Here is a 19,859-nt window from a genome sequence, read left to right as displayed (position 1 = left end):
CTAGAATATGATCCTCTTACTCCTGATTCCCAAGTAGCTGGAAATATAGTTATGTTTGTTGAGATAGGGTCTCATTACTTTTTGCCTGGACTGGCTTGAACCACAATTCTCCTATCTCTGCCTCCCACATAGCTGGGAGTATACGTACGTTCAACCACATCCCTGGCTTTCATATATGATTTTATTTACATACTTACTCATTCTTGGCACACCTATGATTTGAAAATATTTTCTCCCATTCTGTGGTGGTTGTTACAGTTTATTGACAGTGTCCTTTAGGACATATTTTTCTATTTCTAGGAAACCCAATTTATCTATTATTCATTGTAATGTTTGTTTTTGATGCCATAATTCTGAATGCTTTACCTAACCTAATGTTACAGTTTATTGCAATCTTCTAAGTGTTTTATAGTTTTACTTCTTACACTGAAGTTTATGCTGAATTTTTAATTTTTGTGAGTGATGTAAGAAAGGAGATATTAATCTTTTTAAATTACTATTTGGATCCAGAGTGTTAAAGAGACAGGGAAAATTGCAATGTACGCTCTGATTTACATTATGAAAAATATCCTGTAGTAGTTTTGCAATAGCTATAAACTGTCAAATACAACTTTACTGCAGAGTTTGAACACATGTAAAACTCTTGGTTAAATTGAAAAAGTGAGTATGATGTATTATTATAAGAAATGTCACAATGTGCCCCCAGAAGATTAAAAGCAGAAACTTAAGAAGAATAAATAAATTGAAAAGCAATAATTAAAGTTGCTATAGTCTCAGTAGAGAAAATTTTCTTCAAATTGAATTAATTTAAAATAAGCATCCTATTTCAAATTAATTTTGAATAAATAAAATTCAAAAAAATTTGAAACTTGTCAATATAAACAATGTAAAATTTTCATCATACAAATTTCATTAATGATTTTGGTAAAAAAGGAAAAAACAATTTTCCTGGAAAAGTACTTATGTTGTTCTATCCAAATACTGTCAGATGAAGACAGAATATCCAAACACAAGTGACCATAATTCAATTTAGATATTACATTCTGCTCAATATCAGTCACATAAAACCATGCATTCACAAATGTTTTTAAATATAATCATTGAAGAAGATACATCCTAAGGAACTATGTTACATACTGACCAACACAAAGGTAGCTATTCATAACTTATACATTTTCCAATATATAATGCCCTCAAATATTTAGAGCAGGACTATAGAAAGAGAACAGCAAATTCAATGCATATAGAGTAAAAGACAGGAAAGGAACAAAGAACAGCAGAAACTGAGCAAAATGAATGAATGAGAAAGTCTATTCAATGGGTAAGAATATTGAACAGGCACGTATATGGCTGATAACGAGACCCTATCTGTAACTAGGCAAATGCAAATTACAATTACATTGAATAATAATATCCAGCAACTGATAAGTGGAACAGTACATTCTTGCAATGAAATTCAATTTTGCATAAAAAAAGATCAAACTCCAACATATGCAACATTATGTGCAAATTTCAAAGCTGTCATGCTACTTGAGGTAAGACAGAAACAAAAGACTATGTGCTGTATATGATTTCACTTACATAAACTTCTAGAAAAGGCAAAATTAAAGTAATAGCAGATCAATGGCTGTATAGGTGTTCAGACAAGGAAGAAGACTCATTGCCCAGAGACATCAGAAGGCTTCTTGTAGTGCTGGAAATGTTGTATATAGTGTGCATGATTGTGATTACATGACTGCTTGTGTTAAAATTCATTGAATTTATTATCATATTCAAAGTTTAAGTTATCAGTTTTCCTCCTACAGTTAATGCTTTTTTGACACACAAAAGCACGTGTCTGACTGCCACCCCACCCTCCACAAATGTATAGTGTGGGCAGCAGATTAAAGCCTATGAGACTGGACACAAGCAAGGTGAGATGCAGTTAATTGCTTTTACCTGCAGGCACAGATAGGCACAGCCCTTGGCAATGAAACAAGGGAAAGACAGAACAGCTGCATCTCCTAAATTGTGTTCAGAGAAGCAGGAATGCAGGTTTCTCCTGTTGCAGTGTCACGCCCCTGCCTGTGGCTCCACCCTGCTTGCTGCTATAAGAGACCCCAAAAGTAACACCTTTTGGGGATTTACTTTGGGCTTTTTAGTGTGGGAAGCTTTTGGAAGAGAAAAGAATTGTTGAAGGGAAAATGCTAAAGAGAAATGGGAAAAACTGCTGAAGGGGAAAGAATCATTGAAGGGAAAAGGGAACAATTGCTGAAGGAAAAATGCTAAAGAGGGGTTGATAGAAAATCTGCACCGAGAATTATAACATAGGCTTCAGAAAGCAAAGCTGAGAAAGAACTTCATACATAGGCCTTAGGAAAGCTAAAGCCAAAGAAAAGCCAAAGAGAACATGGGACAGTACACAGTGCGAGTCTAAGGACAAAAATTTTAATAAGAGTTATGCATATGCAGGCTATAGGCATGGCTGTTTGCAAGTTTGGAACACTGAGGCTTTAAGAGAGTTAAAGAGAGATGAGACAGTGCAAGCTTGGGGGGCAAAAGACTTTAAGAGCAGTTAAGCTAAAGATAAGCTGAAAGCAAACAGTGCAGTCTAAGGAAAGAAGTTTTAAAGAAGGCTTTAGAAGCAAGGTTTTAAAGAACTGTAAGGAGCAAGGCCTTAAAGAATCAAGATAGAGAAAAAGAAGCAATGAGGGTTGTGCTTCTCCAGCTGAGCATACAACACACCTGACCCCAAATTTCTTTCTGTCTATATCTTCTCTAAAATCTGCAGTTGCCCCAAATTAAGCCCAGTTAGGTTCAATAATAACCAAGGAGCAAGAGAGAAAACCTCTCCCCAGCAAGGGAGGGAGCATGAGAAATAGTGCCCCCTTCAGTATAGCACTACCATGGTATGATTCAATTTATATGACTTTTTAAAATAGAGAAAACTAATTTATGATGTTGGGAAAGAGTGATTATCTCCTCTCTAGTGAGGTAGAGTTGATTGAAATTGGTATGAAGGAATTCTTTGAGGTGACAGAAATGTTCTATCTTGGACGTTTCCATTGGAAGGTTTTTAATTTTGCAATTAGAGACATGGTCTATCTCAGATTAATATGTAGGTATGCTGTGAGATATAAATCCAGGTTTACTTTTTTCACATAGATATCTACTTTCAGCAGTATGTCTCGAGACCTGTGCAAGTTCATACTAGAAACCTAACTGGGGGTGATGAGAGATTAAGAAAGGACAAAAGACAGAAGAAAAACATGAAGAAAGCTGGGGTCAGGTGGGCTGGGTGCTCTGTTAGAGACATACAACAGCCACATCCACCTCCAGTGACTTTATTATATATAGTGGCAGACAAGGAGGTGGAGCAACAGTTCTCATGGGGGAGGTGGGAACTCCCTACTCTCTGAATGTAAACATCTTAGGAAAAGCAGCTATGCTGCATTTTGCCCTCGCCCCCTTCTGCAGCTGAGGCTGTGCCAACTCAGCCTGCAGATTACTGGACATAGCTGTGTTTCCTCCCTTCTATGGCTGGGGCCTGACCAACTCCATCTTTCTACAGACCTGCAGACTCGGATATCCAGAGGCCCCAATTGACTGTAAGCTGTCTAGTAGTCTTCGCAAACTTAACATAGCCCCACAATGAACTCCTTCTTTCCTTCAGACCTCTTCCACATGCAGTCTTCTCATCTCAGTTTCTCATAATTTCATTCTTCCAGTCACTCAAGCCCAAAGTCCTGGAGTCATTCCGGATGCTCTTTCTTACACCCTGCTCCAATTCTATCTGCAACTCTACCTTCAAAATACATCCACAATCTGACCACATTTCCTGTCTCCATCATCTCCACCAATATGACTATACTAATTCCCCACCTTTGCCCCTAAAGTCTATTTTCAACAACCAGAGTTTTGAGAATTTTGACAACTTAAGTTAAATCATTTCTCTGCTCAACTCACCGCTGAGACTTTCCTTCTACTCAGAGGAAAAGTCAAATTCCTAAAAATGATTTTCTTATCCTACAAGCCCTTTCTGGCCTCATCAACTCCAATTCGCTTCCCTTCTCACTCATCAACTGGGCCCTCCACCTTGCTATTCCTCCATGGCTGGTGAGGCCCCTCCTCAGAGTTTTTACACCTGCTTTTCTCTCTGCCTCAAATAATGCACTTCCCCATAATTCTACATCTGTCCCTCCCTCATTTCCTTCATGTTTCTCTCACTCTCTCTCTCTCTCTCTCTCCTGGTCTCCAAGTACTGAGGGTTAAACCCAGAGCCCCTAGGGCCTTGACTTTACTCGGCAACGACTCTATATTTTAAGCCACACTCGACTCCTTTTTGCTTTGAGTTTTGTTTTGCAGATAAGGTCTCTCACTAACTGCCTGGTTGGCCTTCATCCATGTCCCTCCTGTGTCTGTCTTCCCAACAGCTGGAATTATAACCAACTTTTCTTTGACAAAGGCACTAAAAATATATGATGGAGAAAAGACAGCCTCTTCAACCAAAACTGCTGGGAAAACAGGTGAGCAGTCTGCAAAAAACTGAAACTACATCCATGTATATAACCCAATACCAATATTAACTCAAAATGGATCAAGGATCTTAATATCAGACCACAAACTCTAAAGTTGGTACAGGAAGGAGCAGGAAATCTCTGGAATTAATAGGTATAGAGAAGAACTTTTTCAATGGAATCCTAGCAGCACAGCAACTAAGAGATATCATAGATAAATGGGACTTCATAAAACTAAAAAGCTTCTGGTCAACAGAAGAAATGGTCTCTAAACTGAAGAGAACACCCTCAAAGTGGGAGAAAATATTTGCCAGCTACACAACAAAGGACTGATAACCAGAATATATAGGGAACTTAAAAAACTAAATTCTCCCAAAATTAATGAACCAATAAAGAAATGGGCCAGTGAAGTTAACAGATCTTTCCCAAAAGAAATTCAAATGGCCAAAAAACACATGAAAAAGTGCTCACCAAGCCTAGCCATAGTGAATGCAAATTAAAACCACACTAACATTCCACCTCACCAGTTAAAATAGCCATCATTAGCAACACCATTAACAACAGGTGTTGGTGCGGCAGAAAAAGGAACCCTTTAACACTGCTGGTGGGAATGCAAACTAGTACAACCACTTTGGAAAAAAATTTGGAGGCTTCTTAAAAATCTAAACATAGATCTACCATATGATCCACTCTTGGGGATATACACAAAAGAATGTGACACAGGTTACTCCAGAGGAACTTGCACACCCATGTTTATTCCAGCACTATTCACAGTAGCCAAGTTATGGAAACAGCCAAGATGCCCCCTACTGACGAATGGATTAAGAAAATGTATTTATACACAATGGAATTTTATGCAGCCGTGAAGAAAAATGAAGTCTTATCATTCGCAAGTAAATGGATGGAACTGGAGAACGTCATTCAGAGTGAGGTTAGCCAGGCCCAAAAGATCAAAAATGGTATGTTCTCCCTCATAGGCGGACGTTAGATCAAGGGCAAACACAACAAGGGGATTGGACTTTGATTACATGATAAAGTGAGACCAGACAAGGAAGGTATGAGGATAGGTAAGACACCCAAAAAACTAGATAGCGTTTGTTGCACTCAATGCAGAGAAACTAATGCAGATACTTTAAAGCGACACAGGCCAATGGGAGAAGGGGCCAGGAACTACAGAAAAGGCTATTTTGAGAAGAATTAATTTAGAACGTAACACACATGTACAGGAAAGCAATGCGAGTCAACTCCCTGTATAGCTATCCTTATCTCAACTAGCAAAAACCCTTGGTCCTTCCTATTATTGCTTATACTCTCTCTTGAACAGAATTAGAGATAAGGGCAAAATAGTTCCTGCCTGGTATTGAGTGGGGATAGGAGAGGAAAGGGTGGGTGTGGGAGGTGAAGGGCAGGGGCAAGGGGAAGGGGGGAGAAATGACCCAAATATTGTATGCACATATGAATAAAAGAAAAAAAAAGACTAGTAAGAAGAAACAGTGCTCTCTTTGACGATCTTGCAGGAAATTGAGGAGGAAACAATTCTAACGAAAATGTCCATCAATGGATAAACAAATTGTGTATATATATACAACATGATATTATACAGGAATATTATGCAAATGAAGTACTGATACATGCTACAACATGGATGTACCTTGAAAACATTACACTAAGAAGCTTAACATAAAAGATAATTGTTATATGATTCTATTTACATGAAATATCCAGAATAGATAAATCCATGTAGACAGAACATAAATTAGCGATTGTCAGGTAGTATGGGTGGGGAAGCATGGTCAGGGCATAGGATGGCATCTACTTAGTGGAGTGGGTTTCCTTTTGAGGTGATGAAAATGTTTTGGGACTAAGGGAAGGTGGTGGTTGCACACCACTGTGAATGTACTTAATGTCATTGAAGAGTCAAGTGTGACATGGTTGATTTTATGTTTTGTGAATTTAAATTATTTAATAAATTATTTTTGAAAAAGAGAGAAAGCTGTGTGTGAAAACAAGTGAATATCTAGGGACTGCAGAAATAATTCGAGAGGAATAGGAGGTCTTCCAGGGAATAATATCCAGCATTATGTGTGGGTCTACAAGCAGTGAGACTGTAAGTGTAGCTGCTCTTATGAACTGCACCCACTTGAAGCCTGAGTAAATCCAGGTTACAAACAGAGGGTCTTTGAATATGTCTACTGCCCTGCTTCCTAGCTCGTGTCAGAGATCCTATTTGTTCAGAGCGATGTTTGTGAGGTAGAGGTAGGTTTAGGATTTGGAGACCCTCTTCCTTTTGGTAAAATTAATTTGTTTGTAAAAAGACTCAACCTACTAATAATAGGAACTCTTAAGAAAAAAAGGAGAGTTTTATACTTGGTGACCTTACAAATAACTGAGTCCTTTCCTTCATAAGCACCAATTCTCCATGTAGCCTTCTGACCACTGATTTGCCTTAGTTTATTCTCCAGAGTGTTTGTGAGTACAGGAAACTACCATTTTACCTCTCTACCTCACCCCAACCGATGAGAGTAATTTTGAAGGAGCCTTGCTTCTGTGGTCCTATCATCCTAAGATGACTTCAGGATTTTTTGTTTAGGTAAGCCATCAAAGAACTTGATTTGCCCCTGAAGCTCACAAAAAAATGGTAATAGCCAAGTTCATTCATGATGTCATCATTTAAAGTATTCAAAAGTGTCTCTCTATGTACAGAGCGTTCTTTAGAAATTGTTGCAACACAGGTTGTACAAATGGATGTGGCTATATTAGTTACTCCATTAAATATGTCATACTGTAGTTTTAGCACTTTACTTATTTTTAAGAAGTACAACTCAAAATATATGTTGAAGAAGGTAGTTTCCTATCATAGACCTCATATAGCAGTAGATGAAAAAAAAAATTATTGGTGCTCCCTTCCATTATCGGTAAACATTGTACAAAACAATGTGGGTGACATAATCACTGGCTCTATAAATATTCACTGAGAGTCTACTATGGACTATGCTCTATTCAAAGCACTGACCTCTCTAGGATGACTTTAACATCAAATCACTTGAGATACAGCAGTAAACAAAACAAATATTCAAGAACTTACTTTCTAGAGGCGGAAAATAGACACTATATAAACAAACATTACATAACTAAATAAAGATAGATTGAGACAAATGCTCTGAGAAAGATAAACCTGGGGATGAGAAAGTAGCTAGGAGAGGACAGTTTTCATGGATCTCTTCTTTCATGGTGACTCTATGGTGATGACTATTGTGAATACTGACATTGAGCCAGTCATGCAAAGAGCAGTGGGGAGAATAATCCAAGTGGAGGAAACAATAGTTGGGTTTAAGAAAAAAGACCAATTATGTCTAAAGCCTTATGGGCAAAGGAGGTAGGAAATGGGACTGGAGAGGCAGGCAGCAGCCAACATGTACAGTCCTGAGGATCTTGGTAAAAAGTCTCCATGTCATTGTTTGTGCAATGGGTGCCACTAACAGATCTTGGACAAAGGAGTGATAATATTCTACTTAAGTGATTTTATAAAAAGAAACTTAAGGGGAAGTTTGTTGGGGAAGTCCAGGTAGATGGTGGCACCTTGGACTTGTTAGGGGGTCAGGGAAATGTGGAGAAATAAACAGACTGACATAGATCTTGGAAATGGAGCTAGCAAACTGGATGTGGAATGAAATGGATGTGGGATTGGCATGAAGAGTATTAATTTAAAAATATCTACATGTATTTAGTGTTGAAGAGTACCTAGAATATGCACAAATTTACTGAATGAATAAAACTGGTCAAGGATCTAGAAATGTAGGAACTAAACAGTAAATACAGGACACTGCTATCAGATCCTACTCTATGTGCTATTTAGAGAATATCAGAGATCAAACTAGTAGTCAACTAGTCTAGGTTGAGGGCAGGAGAATAACTGAATAAGAGCAAGCTCAGAAGTGGGGTGATTTAATAACGGTGGCATATGCCTCTACTCCACGCATTTGGGAGGATAAGGCAGTAGGATCAAGTGTTTAAGGCCAACTGGGCTATATAATGAGACCCTGTCCCTAAATAAATAGATGGAAAAAAAGGGAAAATCAACTAATGATTGGGTGTACCAGCCGGCAGACTGCTTTGCAAAAAGTAGGAGAGAATAAATCCTATTGAGAATATCCTTAATTTGCCCCTGAAAGGATCCTTTCATATCTCCGGGTCTTGTTATTTTATTATTTATTTGTTCATGAATGAACTTGGCTATTGCCATTTTTTTGGGAGCTTCAGGGGCAAATCAAGTGGTAGAGTGCCTGCCTAGCAAGCATGAGGGGCTGAGTTCAGACCCCAGTACCTCCAAAAAAAAATTAAAAAATAATAAATGAAATGAACTTGAGTTGGGGTGTGGGTCACAATTTAATTCCAGCACTTGGGAGGCTGAGGCAGGAAGACTGAGGCCAACATGGGCTACATAGTGAGGCCTATTTCAAAACAAAACAAAGAGACAAAACAAAAACACATACAAAAAAGCAAAAATAAATATATAAAGTGAGGTCAATATTAATATCTCAAAGCTGTAATCAGAAACGTGTCAACCATATCAGAAAAAATGCATAAGGATGAGCAGCTGTTTTTGCTTACTGTAATGACTTCAGATTCTATTACAATGATTCTCACCCATAGGCCAACATAGACTCGTGGGAATTTTTAAAAGTTTCGGTGAACAGGCTGTACCCCTCTTCATTATCTAATCTAGAAAAGCAATACTCAACAGAGTTATGGGCTAAAATTGGCCCTGCAGTATTTTTCCTTTCCCTATCCCTTTCCCTTCCCTTCCACCTTCCTTTCCCTTCCACTTCCCTTCTCTTTCCATTCTCCCCACCCACTTTTTTTTTACCCTTCCCCTTTCCTTTCTTTTGGAAGTGTTGAGGTTTGTGATTACGGCCTGGCACTTGCTATGCAGGTGCCCTACCACATAAGCCACACCTCCAACTCTTCTTGCTATTTAGGTTTTCAGACAGAGACTCACTTTTCCAAAACAGGCCTTAGAAAATGATCCTCCTACCTGTGTCCTCCCACATAGCTGGGATGACAGATGTGAAACACAATACCCAGCTTATTGGTTGAGATGGGATCTAGCTAACTTTTTTTTTTTTCTTGAACTGGCCTCAAACCTGAGACCCTCCTAATCTCCATCTCCTGAGCTAGGATTACAGGCATGAGCCATCATGCTCAGCTTCCCTCCTTTCCTTCCTCGTCTTCCTTCCTTCCTCCCTCACTTCCTTTTCTTCCTCCTTCCTTCCTTCTTCCTTTCTCCCACCCTTCTTTCCTCCCTTTCCTTCCATCCTTCCCTCCTCCCTCCCTCCCTCTCTTCCTTCCTTCACTTCTCCCTCCTTCCATCCCGTCCCTCTCTCTCTAAATCCTTGACCACTCACAGCTTATTTTACAGTTGACTGTGTTTACCTTGGAGCTAGAACCTCATTATTTCATGAATGGCAATACTGCTCTCCAAGAGATGGCACAATAGGAAATTTCCTCTCTACTTCTTTTTGTCTTCTTCTGGCTTAATGTAATGCTCACCATGTAGCACATGCTAAAATAAGTGGTGCTTACTGACCTAAATACAGGAGTGAAAGAACTGCATCTTAACCTAAAGCTCATAAAGGCACAGATTTAGGAAGAAAGAGCAAGCATGAAATGTGTCATAAGTGACAACTAAACGCAATGGAATGGATCAGAAGAAAATGCGATCAAGAATGTTATAGGCTCCACCAAAGAAGCTGCTAGAAATAATAAATAGATTTGGCAAAAATGCAAACTGCAAAACAGACATATGAGAATCTATAGTGTTTCCATACACTAACAATAAACTTCATAAAAAGATATCAAGAAAATAATTCTATTTTTAATAGCTACAAAAACTACAAATAAATTTAACCATGGGGGTAAAAGACCTGTATGTTGAAGGCTGAGCACAGTGGCTCATACCTTACTATGAGCTACTTGGGAGACAAAGACTGGGATGACTGCAGTTCATCCAGGAAAAAAGTGACACCCCTTCTCAACCAAAAAGCTGGGTGTGGTGGTGTGCATCTGTATTCCCAGCTATGCAGGAGGCTTAAGTAGGAGGATCACAGTCTGAAGCCAGCCTTGGCAAAAAATGTAACACTCTATCTGAAAAATAACTAAAGAAATAAAGGGTTCAGGACATGGCTTAAGTGGTAGAGTGCTTGCCTTGCAAGCACAAGGCTCTGAGTTCAGACCCCAGTACCTCCAAAAAAGAAAAAATGACCTGTATGCTAAACACTATAAAACATTGATGAAACTGAAGAAGATGCAAATCATTGAAAAGACAGTCCGTGTTTATGGATTGGAAAATTAATGTTATTAAAATGTCCATAATATCCAAAATGATATACAGATTCAATGCAATCTGTATCAAAATTCCAATGTCACTTTTCACAGAATAGAAAAAGCAATCCTAAAATTCATATGGAAACACAAATGTCTGAGTACCAAAAGTGTCTTAAGCAAAACAAACAAAGCACCACACCACTTAATTTAAACTTATACTTCAGTGATACATAATTGAAACAGCATCGAGGGCTGGAGGCATTGCTCAAGTGGTAGAGTGCCTGCCTTGCAAGAATGAATTTAAACTCCAGTATCATTAAAAAAATAAAACAAACAAACAAACAAAAACCCCCAAAAAACAGCACAGAACTGGCATGAAAACAGATCTATAGACCAATGGAACATAATAGAACACCCAGGAGTAAATCCACTCACAGAGACTCATTTTCAACAAAGATGCCAAAAACTCATACTAGGGAAAGGACAATCTCGTCAATAAATGATGTTCAGATAACTGGATACATGAAGAATAAATCAGACATTCCCATGCCATACACAAAAATCAACTAAAATTGATTAGCAACTTAAAATTAAGGCCCAGAACTATAAATCTCATAGAAGAAAGCATAGATGAAAAGCTTCAAACCCAACTAAAAAAAGTTGAACTCAGAAGGAGGAAGTGGAATGGCACCACAGCAATAAGAACAGCCTGATTCTGGCACAAAAACAGAAGACCAATGGAACAGAATAAAAGATGCAGACAAAAATCCACACAGCTACAGCCACCTGATTTTTGACAAAGGTGCCTAAAACATACGATGGAGAAAAGACAGCCCCTTCAACAAATTTTGCTGGGAAAATTGGATAGCTGAATGTAAAAGACTGAAACTAGGCCTACGTCTTTCACCCTGTACAAACACCAATTCAAAATGGACCAAAAACCTTAACATAAGGACTGAAACGTTCTTCAAACTAGTGCAGGAAATAGTAGGGAATACACAGGAACATTATAGGCATAGGCAATAACTTCCCAAATAGAAATGCAGTGCCTCAACACTAAGAGAAGGGATTGACAAATGGCACTGCATGAAACTAAAAAGCTTCTGCACAGCAAAGGAAACAGTCACCAGACTGAAAAGACAGCCCACAGAATGGGAGAAACTATGTCTAATAAGGGACTAATATCCAGAATTTACAGGGAGCTCAAAAACCTAAACTCTCAAGGAATCAATGACCCAATGAAGAAATGGGCGAATGAACTGAACAGAGCTTTTTCAAAGAAGAAGTCCAAATGGCAAAAAACACATGAAGAAATGCTCAACATCCCTGGCCTTAAAGGAAACGCAAATCAAATCCACATTAAGATTCCACCTCATTCCTGTTAGAATGGCTATCATCAAGGATGGGGGGGAAGGAACCCTTATACGCTGTTGTTGGGAATGTAAATTGGTAAAACCACTATGGAAAACAGCATGGAGTCTCCTTGATAAATTAAAAATAGAACTGCCATATGATCCAGGAATACCACTCCCAAAGGAATGTAAGCCAGTGTCCAATAAAGGCACCTGCACACCTATGTTTATTGCAACACTATTCACAATAGCCAACCTATGGAAACAGCCCAAATACCCTACAACTGATAAACGGATTAAGACAATATGGTATTTATATACCATTGAATTTTATTTTGCCATAAAGAAGGATGAAATTTTGTTGTTTGCAAGTAAATGGATGGAACTGCAGAGTATCATCAAGTTAGCCAAGTTCAGAAAGACAAAGTGCATATGTTTTGCTCATATGTAAACGATAGATCCAAAACAAATACAAACATGATCACATATACATAGAACTATAAACAGAACATGTTTCCAAAAGTGGGACTGTTAGAGGACACTAAGGGAGGAGCAAAAGAATGATAGAGAGTGAATAATAATGAAATGTATCACATCTGTGTAGGAACAAGACACTATGAAACACACTGAAAACTGTTAAATAATACTAGGAGGAAGGGAGGAGAAACAGCAGTGGAGGGAGGGGGTTAGACTGATTTAATCACAATATATTTACAGGTAAAATACTAAGGCAAAATTCCCACTGAACAAAACAGGGGACAGCAGAGGAGGGCACTACTGGGAAGGTAAGGGTAAATGAAAAGGGTAAAGGAGGATGAATATGGTTGGTGTACTCTCTATACATGTATGAATATGGAACGCTGAAACCTGTTGAAGTTAAGAACAGAATGTGGTAGAAGGGAGAATAATGGAGGGGATGAACCAAATGAGAGACAGAGAGAGACAGAGAGAGACAGAGAGAGAGAAATGTCACACCAAAACTCCCTGTATAATTATCAAATGCTAATAAAAATGTTTTAAAAGGCAGAATGGTGGTTACCAGGGAATGGGGAATTCTTGGTGGAATATTGGTTAAAGGTACAAAATTTCTTTTAGACAGGAGGACTAAGCCAAGAGATCTGTGGTACAACATGATAACTGTTGTTAAGAACAACATATTTTATTCTTGAAAACTGGTAAGAGTAGATTTTACACGTTCTCACCACACAGAAAAGAAACGATATATCATTGTATCCTAGTATGATTTTGCTTTAGAATTGCCTAGAAAAATGTCCCACAAAATGTGAATGGTAGGTAGTTCTAGTGGGGTTGTTGAAGGTAGTTTATATTTTCCCCTTTTGCTTTTTTCCCTATATTTTTTTCCTTTCTTACAGTGAACATATGCAGAATAAACCTGCTCCTGGTCTCAAGGCCTGCTACCTTGATCCTGGTAGCTGACTACTATCTTGTTCTGTAGCTCTCAGTTCAGGAAGCAGGAGGACAAGTTTGTGAGAGCCTAGGGAGACAGGGTGATAAATGAGCTGGGTGTTTTTGGCAGCCTGTAAAACTCCGAGAGATTTTTAGTTCCCTGCTCCAGCTAAAGGCATGGTGTCCAATTGATTATTTCTACACTGTTAAGAAAAAAATGAAACATCCCTTGCCCATTCTCCCTTGAATTCTCTAAAGTAGTCGGTCAATGGAGGAACATGACCCAGGTAAAAGCAGGGCTGCTAGAGGGGTTTCAGAGGAAAATGCCTAGTTTTCTTTTTTCTATCCCCTACTTCAGGCCCTGAAAATATTTTGAATTTCAGGACTGGTGCTAATTCTCTTCGAATGAGTTTAATTTTTTTTCTTCTACATCACTCCTGTTTATTCAGCACTGTATTTATTCAAAGATGTCTATTCCACAAATTTTGAAAGTCTAGAAACTCCACGACTTAAACTGACTTCAGACTGTTATATACATACTGTCTCATAATATTGACAAAGTAGACAATTTATCTTGCTCATCACCTCAGGTTTTTAATGCCGTTATTTATTTGATTCATTCCTTCATTCAACAACTATTAAGCGTGTGCCAAATCCCTTCTTTTAGCATTCTTTAATGATTTCAATACATGGGCCTGCCATTCACCATCAGATCGAGGAGATCACCCTTCTTTAACTTGTCTTCAGACTCAAGTTCATCAACAAGTTCTACCACTTCAACTTTAAAATACCTCAAGTCTGGCTACTTTTCACTTCTACCACCACACTGTAATCCAAACTGCTATCACCTCTCACATGACTGTTAACCTACCTCCTGATGGATCTGATTCCACTCTTGTTCTCTATAGATCATTTTCCAAAGTGCATCTAGAAAGTTCTCAAAATAGGAATCAGAGCATGTCTATCCAATTCTCAAAACCATCCAGCAATCCACATCATAACAAATAATACATATTTCCATTGAACCTGTCTTGGCCGAGCCACCTTTCTTACCACTTAACCCAAGCTGGAAATATTCCGGTCATTAACAGCTTCAGGCTTCCCCTTCACTGTTCCTAGCCATTCCTGTCTTAAGCCTTTCCATTTGCTGGTCTATTTTCCTACACTATTTCTGCAGCATTTCAACATTATTTCTTCACAGAGGTCTTCCCTAATCCACTCAATTAAAATAACCTCCCCCATCCTAGACACACACACACACACACACATTTCTACCAGTCTTCCTCATGATATACTTTTTTTCATAGTACTTACCACTAACTGAAAGCATAGTGTATGCGTGTTTTTCCACAAGAATATCATCAACTCCATGGGCACAGAAACTTCTTCTGTATGCATTTCCAGTGCCTAGATCAGTGCGCAAAGCAGAGAAGGAAATTATATGTGCCATTTATTGATGACTGCATTGCCCAGGCTCTCTGACAATTTTCCTTAAGGAAGGCCCTGCTCCAGAGAAGCTAGCCTACCATTAGTACACTGGACCCATTATCTACAACCAGAACTCTTGTCATTATTTCTCCTTTATCCTCCTAGGAGCTTTTGCAGTCTGGGAATATGAGAAGGCACAGAGAGAAATGAACAGTTCAGAGGAAATCAATTTACATTTTAGTTTAGGCATTATGCATTGGTGGCTGAGTAGGTGTCTGAAATTATTTCAGATGATAGGAAAAGCTGTGATAAAAAAATCTTCTCTCGGACTATCACCGCATCTGAAATTACACTCTTAAGGATTCAATTATTAAGTCATTACATCAAGCTATTGATTCTTCTTCAATTATTCAGACTATTAACAGGTTCTTAAGATACAGTGTTCACTGTCTCAGTACCTAGCATGTGCATTGAACATAGAGGTACTCAATAAATATTTGTTTAATAAATGATAGGAAGCAATACCAAAACATATTGTGTCTATGTATGAACGTGGCACAAGGCAACCTACTAAAAGCTGTCAAAAAATAGGAGAAAGGGGGATGGGGAAAAGAAACAGCAATAGAGAGGGCTAATCTGATGAATCCACAATGTATACATGCGTGAAACGCTATAGTGCAACCTCTTAATATACACTTCATATACACAATTAATATACACTGATAAAAATTTCATTCAATAAGTGAATAGACTCCCTCTCTGAGTTTACTATCTCCATTTTATTGCCATCCATTTCAATTCCTGTTCTGCATGTCTTGCTTTTCCCACTCCAAACTCTGTTAGTTCATTTCCAACATTAATCATGCTGCCATTTCCAGAAATAAATATTCTAGCTGGAGGTTAACAGCAAACACCTTGGCAGGTGAGACGAAGAGGACAGATGCTTTACTGAAATCTAATCTCAGCATGATGGTGAAACGTGCCAAGAAACTGATTCCATCCCATGTACTCCCAGCCAGAACCCTCTACTCCAAGGTGGCTGGCATCCCCACCATCCTCATGTCATTGTTACCACTATCTTTGTCACTGCTCATGTGTTCCTAGTTCTTGCCCATGGAAACATGCGGTCATCAGGGTTTGAATCAAGGATTAACTCCTCAATAAATCATCTTCTGACCATGCTAAGCTAATTCGTCTCTCTCTCTCAAAACCTACAGCACTAAGTATTAGCATCACTTGTTTAAACCAGTAGCTATGTATTATCCCGGGTCATAATCTAATTGTTTCTAAATTTAACTTGTTTTCCCATAAGCACGGAGTTTATTTTTTCTCATCTTTTTCTTCTGCATTTCATACATAGCTTAGCTGGTTGCTTTTACTCAATGCCAAGAACTCACCCAGTACTTGCTGAATTTAGTTGAGTAATGAATTAAATACATACAACTATGGGAGGTAGTTATTGTCATGAAGCTTTATTAAAGCCAAAGATGAATTCTAGTCCTTGGTATGGACGGCAGGATGTCACACTGGTAGCCCCCACTTCAAGACTGAAGAGGAATGTATGCTAACATGGAATTTTCTCCCTCTGAAGTCAGCTTCCTCCAAAAATGACTTGGATTTTCTTCTTAAATTCTGTGGAAACAATACCACCACACTAACTAATCTGAATGTTTGAAACATGTTTTTATACATATTTTTTCCTGGTAACAAAATTACTTAAGCTTTCAACAACTAAAAGTAAATTCTCTTCAGACATATTAAAAAACAAATTCACCATCTATCGCCAGATCTTTCTATATCTTAAAAAATTAATGTGCCGAATGCTTCATTTCAGGTCAGGCATATCCTGACTACCAGAAACAAGGAAGCTATGAAAGACAACTGTGGCTATGTTAAAAAGATTCAGGAGCAACTTCATGAGTTATACTGGTAAAAGATGGGAGAACTTAGGCAATAATCAGGACAGTAAGTAAAACAGATTGAATACATTAAATATATTTAAAATCCATAAATTAATATTTTAAAAATCCAATGAGACTCACTTGTCACCTTTCTAAAATTCTAAGTATTAGCTGACTAGAAAAATTGACTAATTTCCTTTTATAGAAATACTCTACTTTATTAATAAAGGAAAAATAATAGTGGGTTCTCACTCTGATAGACTGGTATTGACTCAATTCTTCACCCCTTCTCGTATCCACTTTCTATGTAACTTTGCAATACCATCCTGCTGAGCCACTAGGCTTGTGGTAGTCAATTAGGACTCAACCTAAACTGAAAGCAACAATTTAGCCTTATGCATTCACTGGCATTTTCTTATGCCACCAAGAGGCAAAAGAGAAAGGCACCTGTCCTAGGGTTTCAGATTTCCCATGGAACACCACCAGATTAGGGTCAGATAGATGCAAGTACAGACAAGAAATCTTGCTGCTAGGGAGCTCTGGATGAAAGGCTCCTGCTTTTTTATAGACCCAGGAGCAAGAAGGAGAGATAAAGGAAAGGGCTCAGAGTACAAAAGTATAACAATCAAAGTGCAGAAGAATGCCTCAGCCGAGGTCCACAAAAAGCGAATTCTGGAAGATGCACCTGGGAAGACCTCAGCTGAGGCCCCTAGTAAAGAGACCTCTAAAGGGAGGCTCCTGGGCTAATACATGGGAACATGAGGAGTATGAGTCCTTTAGTGTACCTCCCTGCAGAGATTGGGATGCATTGGCAGCTTCCCTCCATGAGACCTGCTAGGTAAAGCCTTGTCATTGCCTATGCATAGGCATTTCAGCCTGGAGGTTGACTGCCCACCACCCACTGGAGGCAGCAGTACTTTGCCACCTCTTGACTTTGGATTTGCCATATGACTTGCTGTGTTGAAGAAATGAAGTGAGAGTGATGATAAATAAGTGAACTAATGGCCTCCTGGTACTTCTAACAGGCTGTGTTCTTACTCAGTCTGTATAGAAGGAGGAGGCAAAATAAACCTACCCCATACACACCTCAGCCCCAGGCCTGGAGCCTGGACCTTATTGTGAATGCAGACACATGGGGTATGTGTGTGTGGTGGTGGTTGGGGGAAATGAGCAAAGTAAGTACTTGCTTCTGTATGATGCTGAGATACTTTGATCTTGTATAGTAACAGCTAAGTGATATCTCTATTTTGCAAGGCAATAATTCTCAATGGCTGTTAAAATCACAGAAGAAGAAGCAACTTGACGTGATATGCCTTCTGATAGAATTGTGCAATAGCACTTATGAACTAGTCTTGCCAAAAAAAAAAAACCAAACTTGACACAGACCAAGCCTCTGGATCTACTTTCTAACTTACAGGAATGGCAGGTAATAGGAGAATATATAAAATGATATTAAAATATAGATAATGGGAAACTCTGAGAACAAATGGACCAGTTTTTTACACAAATAATTTGAAGATGGCAGAAGGAGTACAGAAAACCAATAGATTGAGAGACTTGAGAGAGAAATATAAAAGTTAATTACTACCAATGGAATTTACTTAGATACCAGTTAAAACAAAATAATTTTTTAAAAATGAGAATAAAGAATATTTGTAGCTGTGTGTGGTGGAGCACGCCTGTAAGCCCAGCACTGAAGAATGTGAAGCAGAAGGATCACAAATTCATGGCCAGCCTGAGTTGCATGTAAGATTCTGTCACAAATAAATAAATAAATAAATAAGGGACACTTAAAGATTATTTGGGATTTGAACACAGGATATTTGATATTTTAGAGAATTACTGGTGATTGTTTTAGGAGTGGCAAGGCTTTTGTGGTTGAAGCATAATAAATAGCCCCAAAACATAGTGACTTAAAGCGGGACACAATTAAATTTCATGATTTTGTGGGCCAACACTTAGAACAGAACTCAGTTGAGTGACTTTTCTGCATCACATGGCATCAACGGAAGCCACTTGGTGGCGTTCACTTGGCACATGGCAGAAGTAGGAAGTCCAGGATGGTCTTCTTTACATGCATGGTACCTTGGAGAGGAAAACTAGTCAGCAGGATTCCACTGAAACTTCTAACCAGAGCAGTCACATTGACCTGTTCAGCACAGGGATTCTGGGCCATCAGACATCTTATATGACATCTCAGAACTCTCAGAATATGTACTAAGAGGTCCAGATTGAAGTTTCAAAGCTTCTTAAGATCTAACTATGGCAGTGCCAGGGCAACACTTCTGGACTATTATACTAATTAAGCGGGTGACTCTGGTCAGATGCAATCCAAGGTAAGGGGAACTAGATGCTACCTCTCAGAGACAAGAGTGAAAAATGAGAGGTCATCTATAATCTCCTTCAGGGTTTTTTAAGGAGATACCTCTGGGGGCATAGGGCTGGGGAGGGCAGCACAGGCCTGTAATTCAGGAGGATCATGGTTCTAAACTAACCAGGACAAAAGAGTGAGACCCTATCTGAAAAACAAACTAAAAGCAAAAGGACTGGGGGCATGGCTTAAGTGGTAAGCCCTAAATTCAATCCCTAGTACCACAAAAAAAGGAGAAATAGAGATTTCTTCTAGAGGTATGTACTAACTAAAGTATTTAGAGATGAAAAAATAGAATGTCTAGGATTTACTTCAAAATATTTGGTGTAGGAGGGGGATAGGAACATAAATGAAAATATAAAACAAAATTAACTGAGAATTTATTATAGCTTGGTTGAACAATAGGTACTTAGGGGTTCATTACATTATTTCTACTTTCATACATGTTTGACATTTTCCATGAAAACACAGTTAAAAAATTAAAGATTGAACTGTCTTTTAGGCAAAAGCTATGGAATGTGAAAAACAAGGGCATGAGAAATACCTCTGGTACTACATATTGGATGTGAATGTAAAATAC

General features: G+C 38.5%; 1 protein-coding gene and 1 non-coding gene across 2 annotated transcripts in view; one reads left to right on the top strand and one right to left on the bottom strand.

Annotated features, from left to right (window-relative positions):
- The window catches only part of LOC109676187 (uncharacterized), a 68,397-nt gene that overhangs the window by 24,424 nt on the left and 24,114 nt on the right, over positions 1 to 19,859 (bottom strand). Inside the window, exon 5 of the mRNA XM_074079600.1 lies at positions 14,894 to 14,986. Within this exon, the coding sequence (XP_073935701.1) occupies positions 14,894 to 14,986 (93 nt within the window). The remainder of the gene's footprint in view (positions 1 to 14,893; positions 14,987 to 19,859) is intronic.
- Positions 17,912 to 18,044, top strand: LOC141425353 (small nucleolar RNA SNORA51). The gene has a single exon (XR_012450413.1). It is a non-coding gene; the product is annotated as a small nucleolar RNA SNORA51 (small nucleolar RNA).

This window comes from Castor canadensis, chromosome 7, assembly GCF_047511655.1.
Source record: "Castor canadensis chromosome 7, mCasCan1.hap1v2, whole genome shotgun sequence".
In the NCBI taxonomy this organism is placed as follows: domain Eukaryota; kingdom Metazoa; phylum Chordata; class Mammalia; order Rodentia; family Castoridae; genus Castor; species Castor canadensis.
This window is presented reverse-complemented; position numbering and strand designations above follow the sequence as displayed.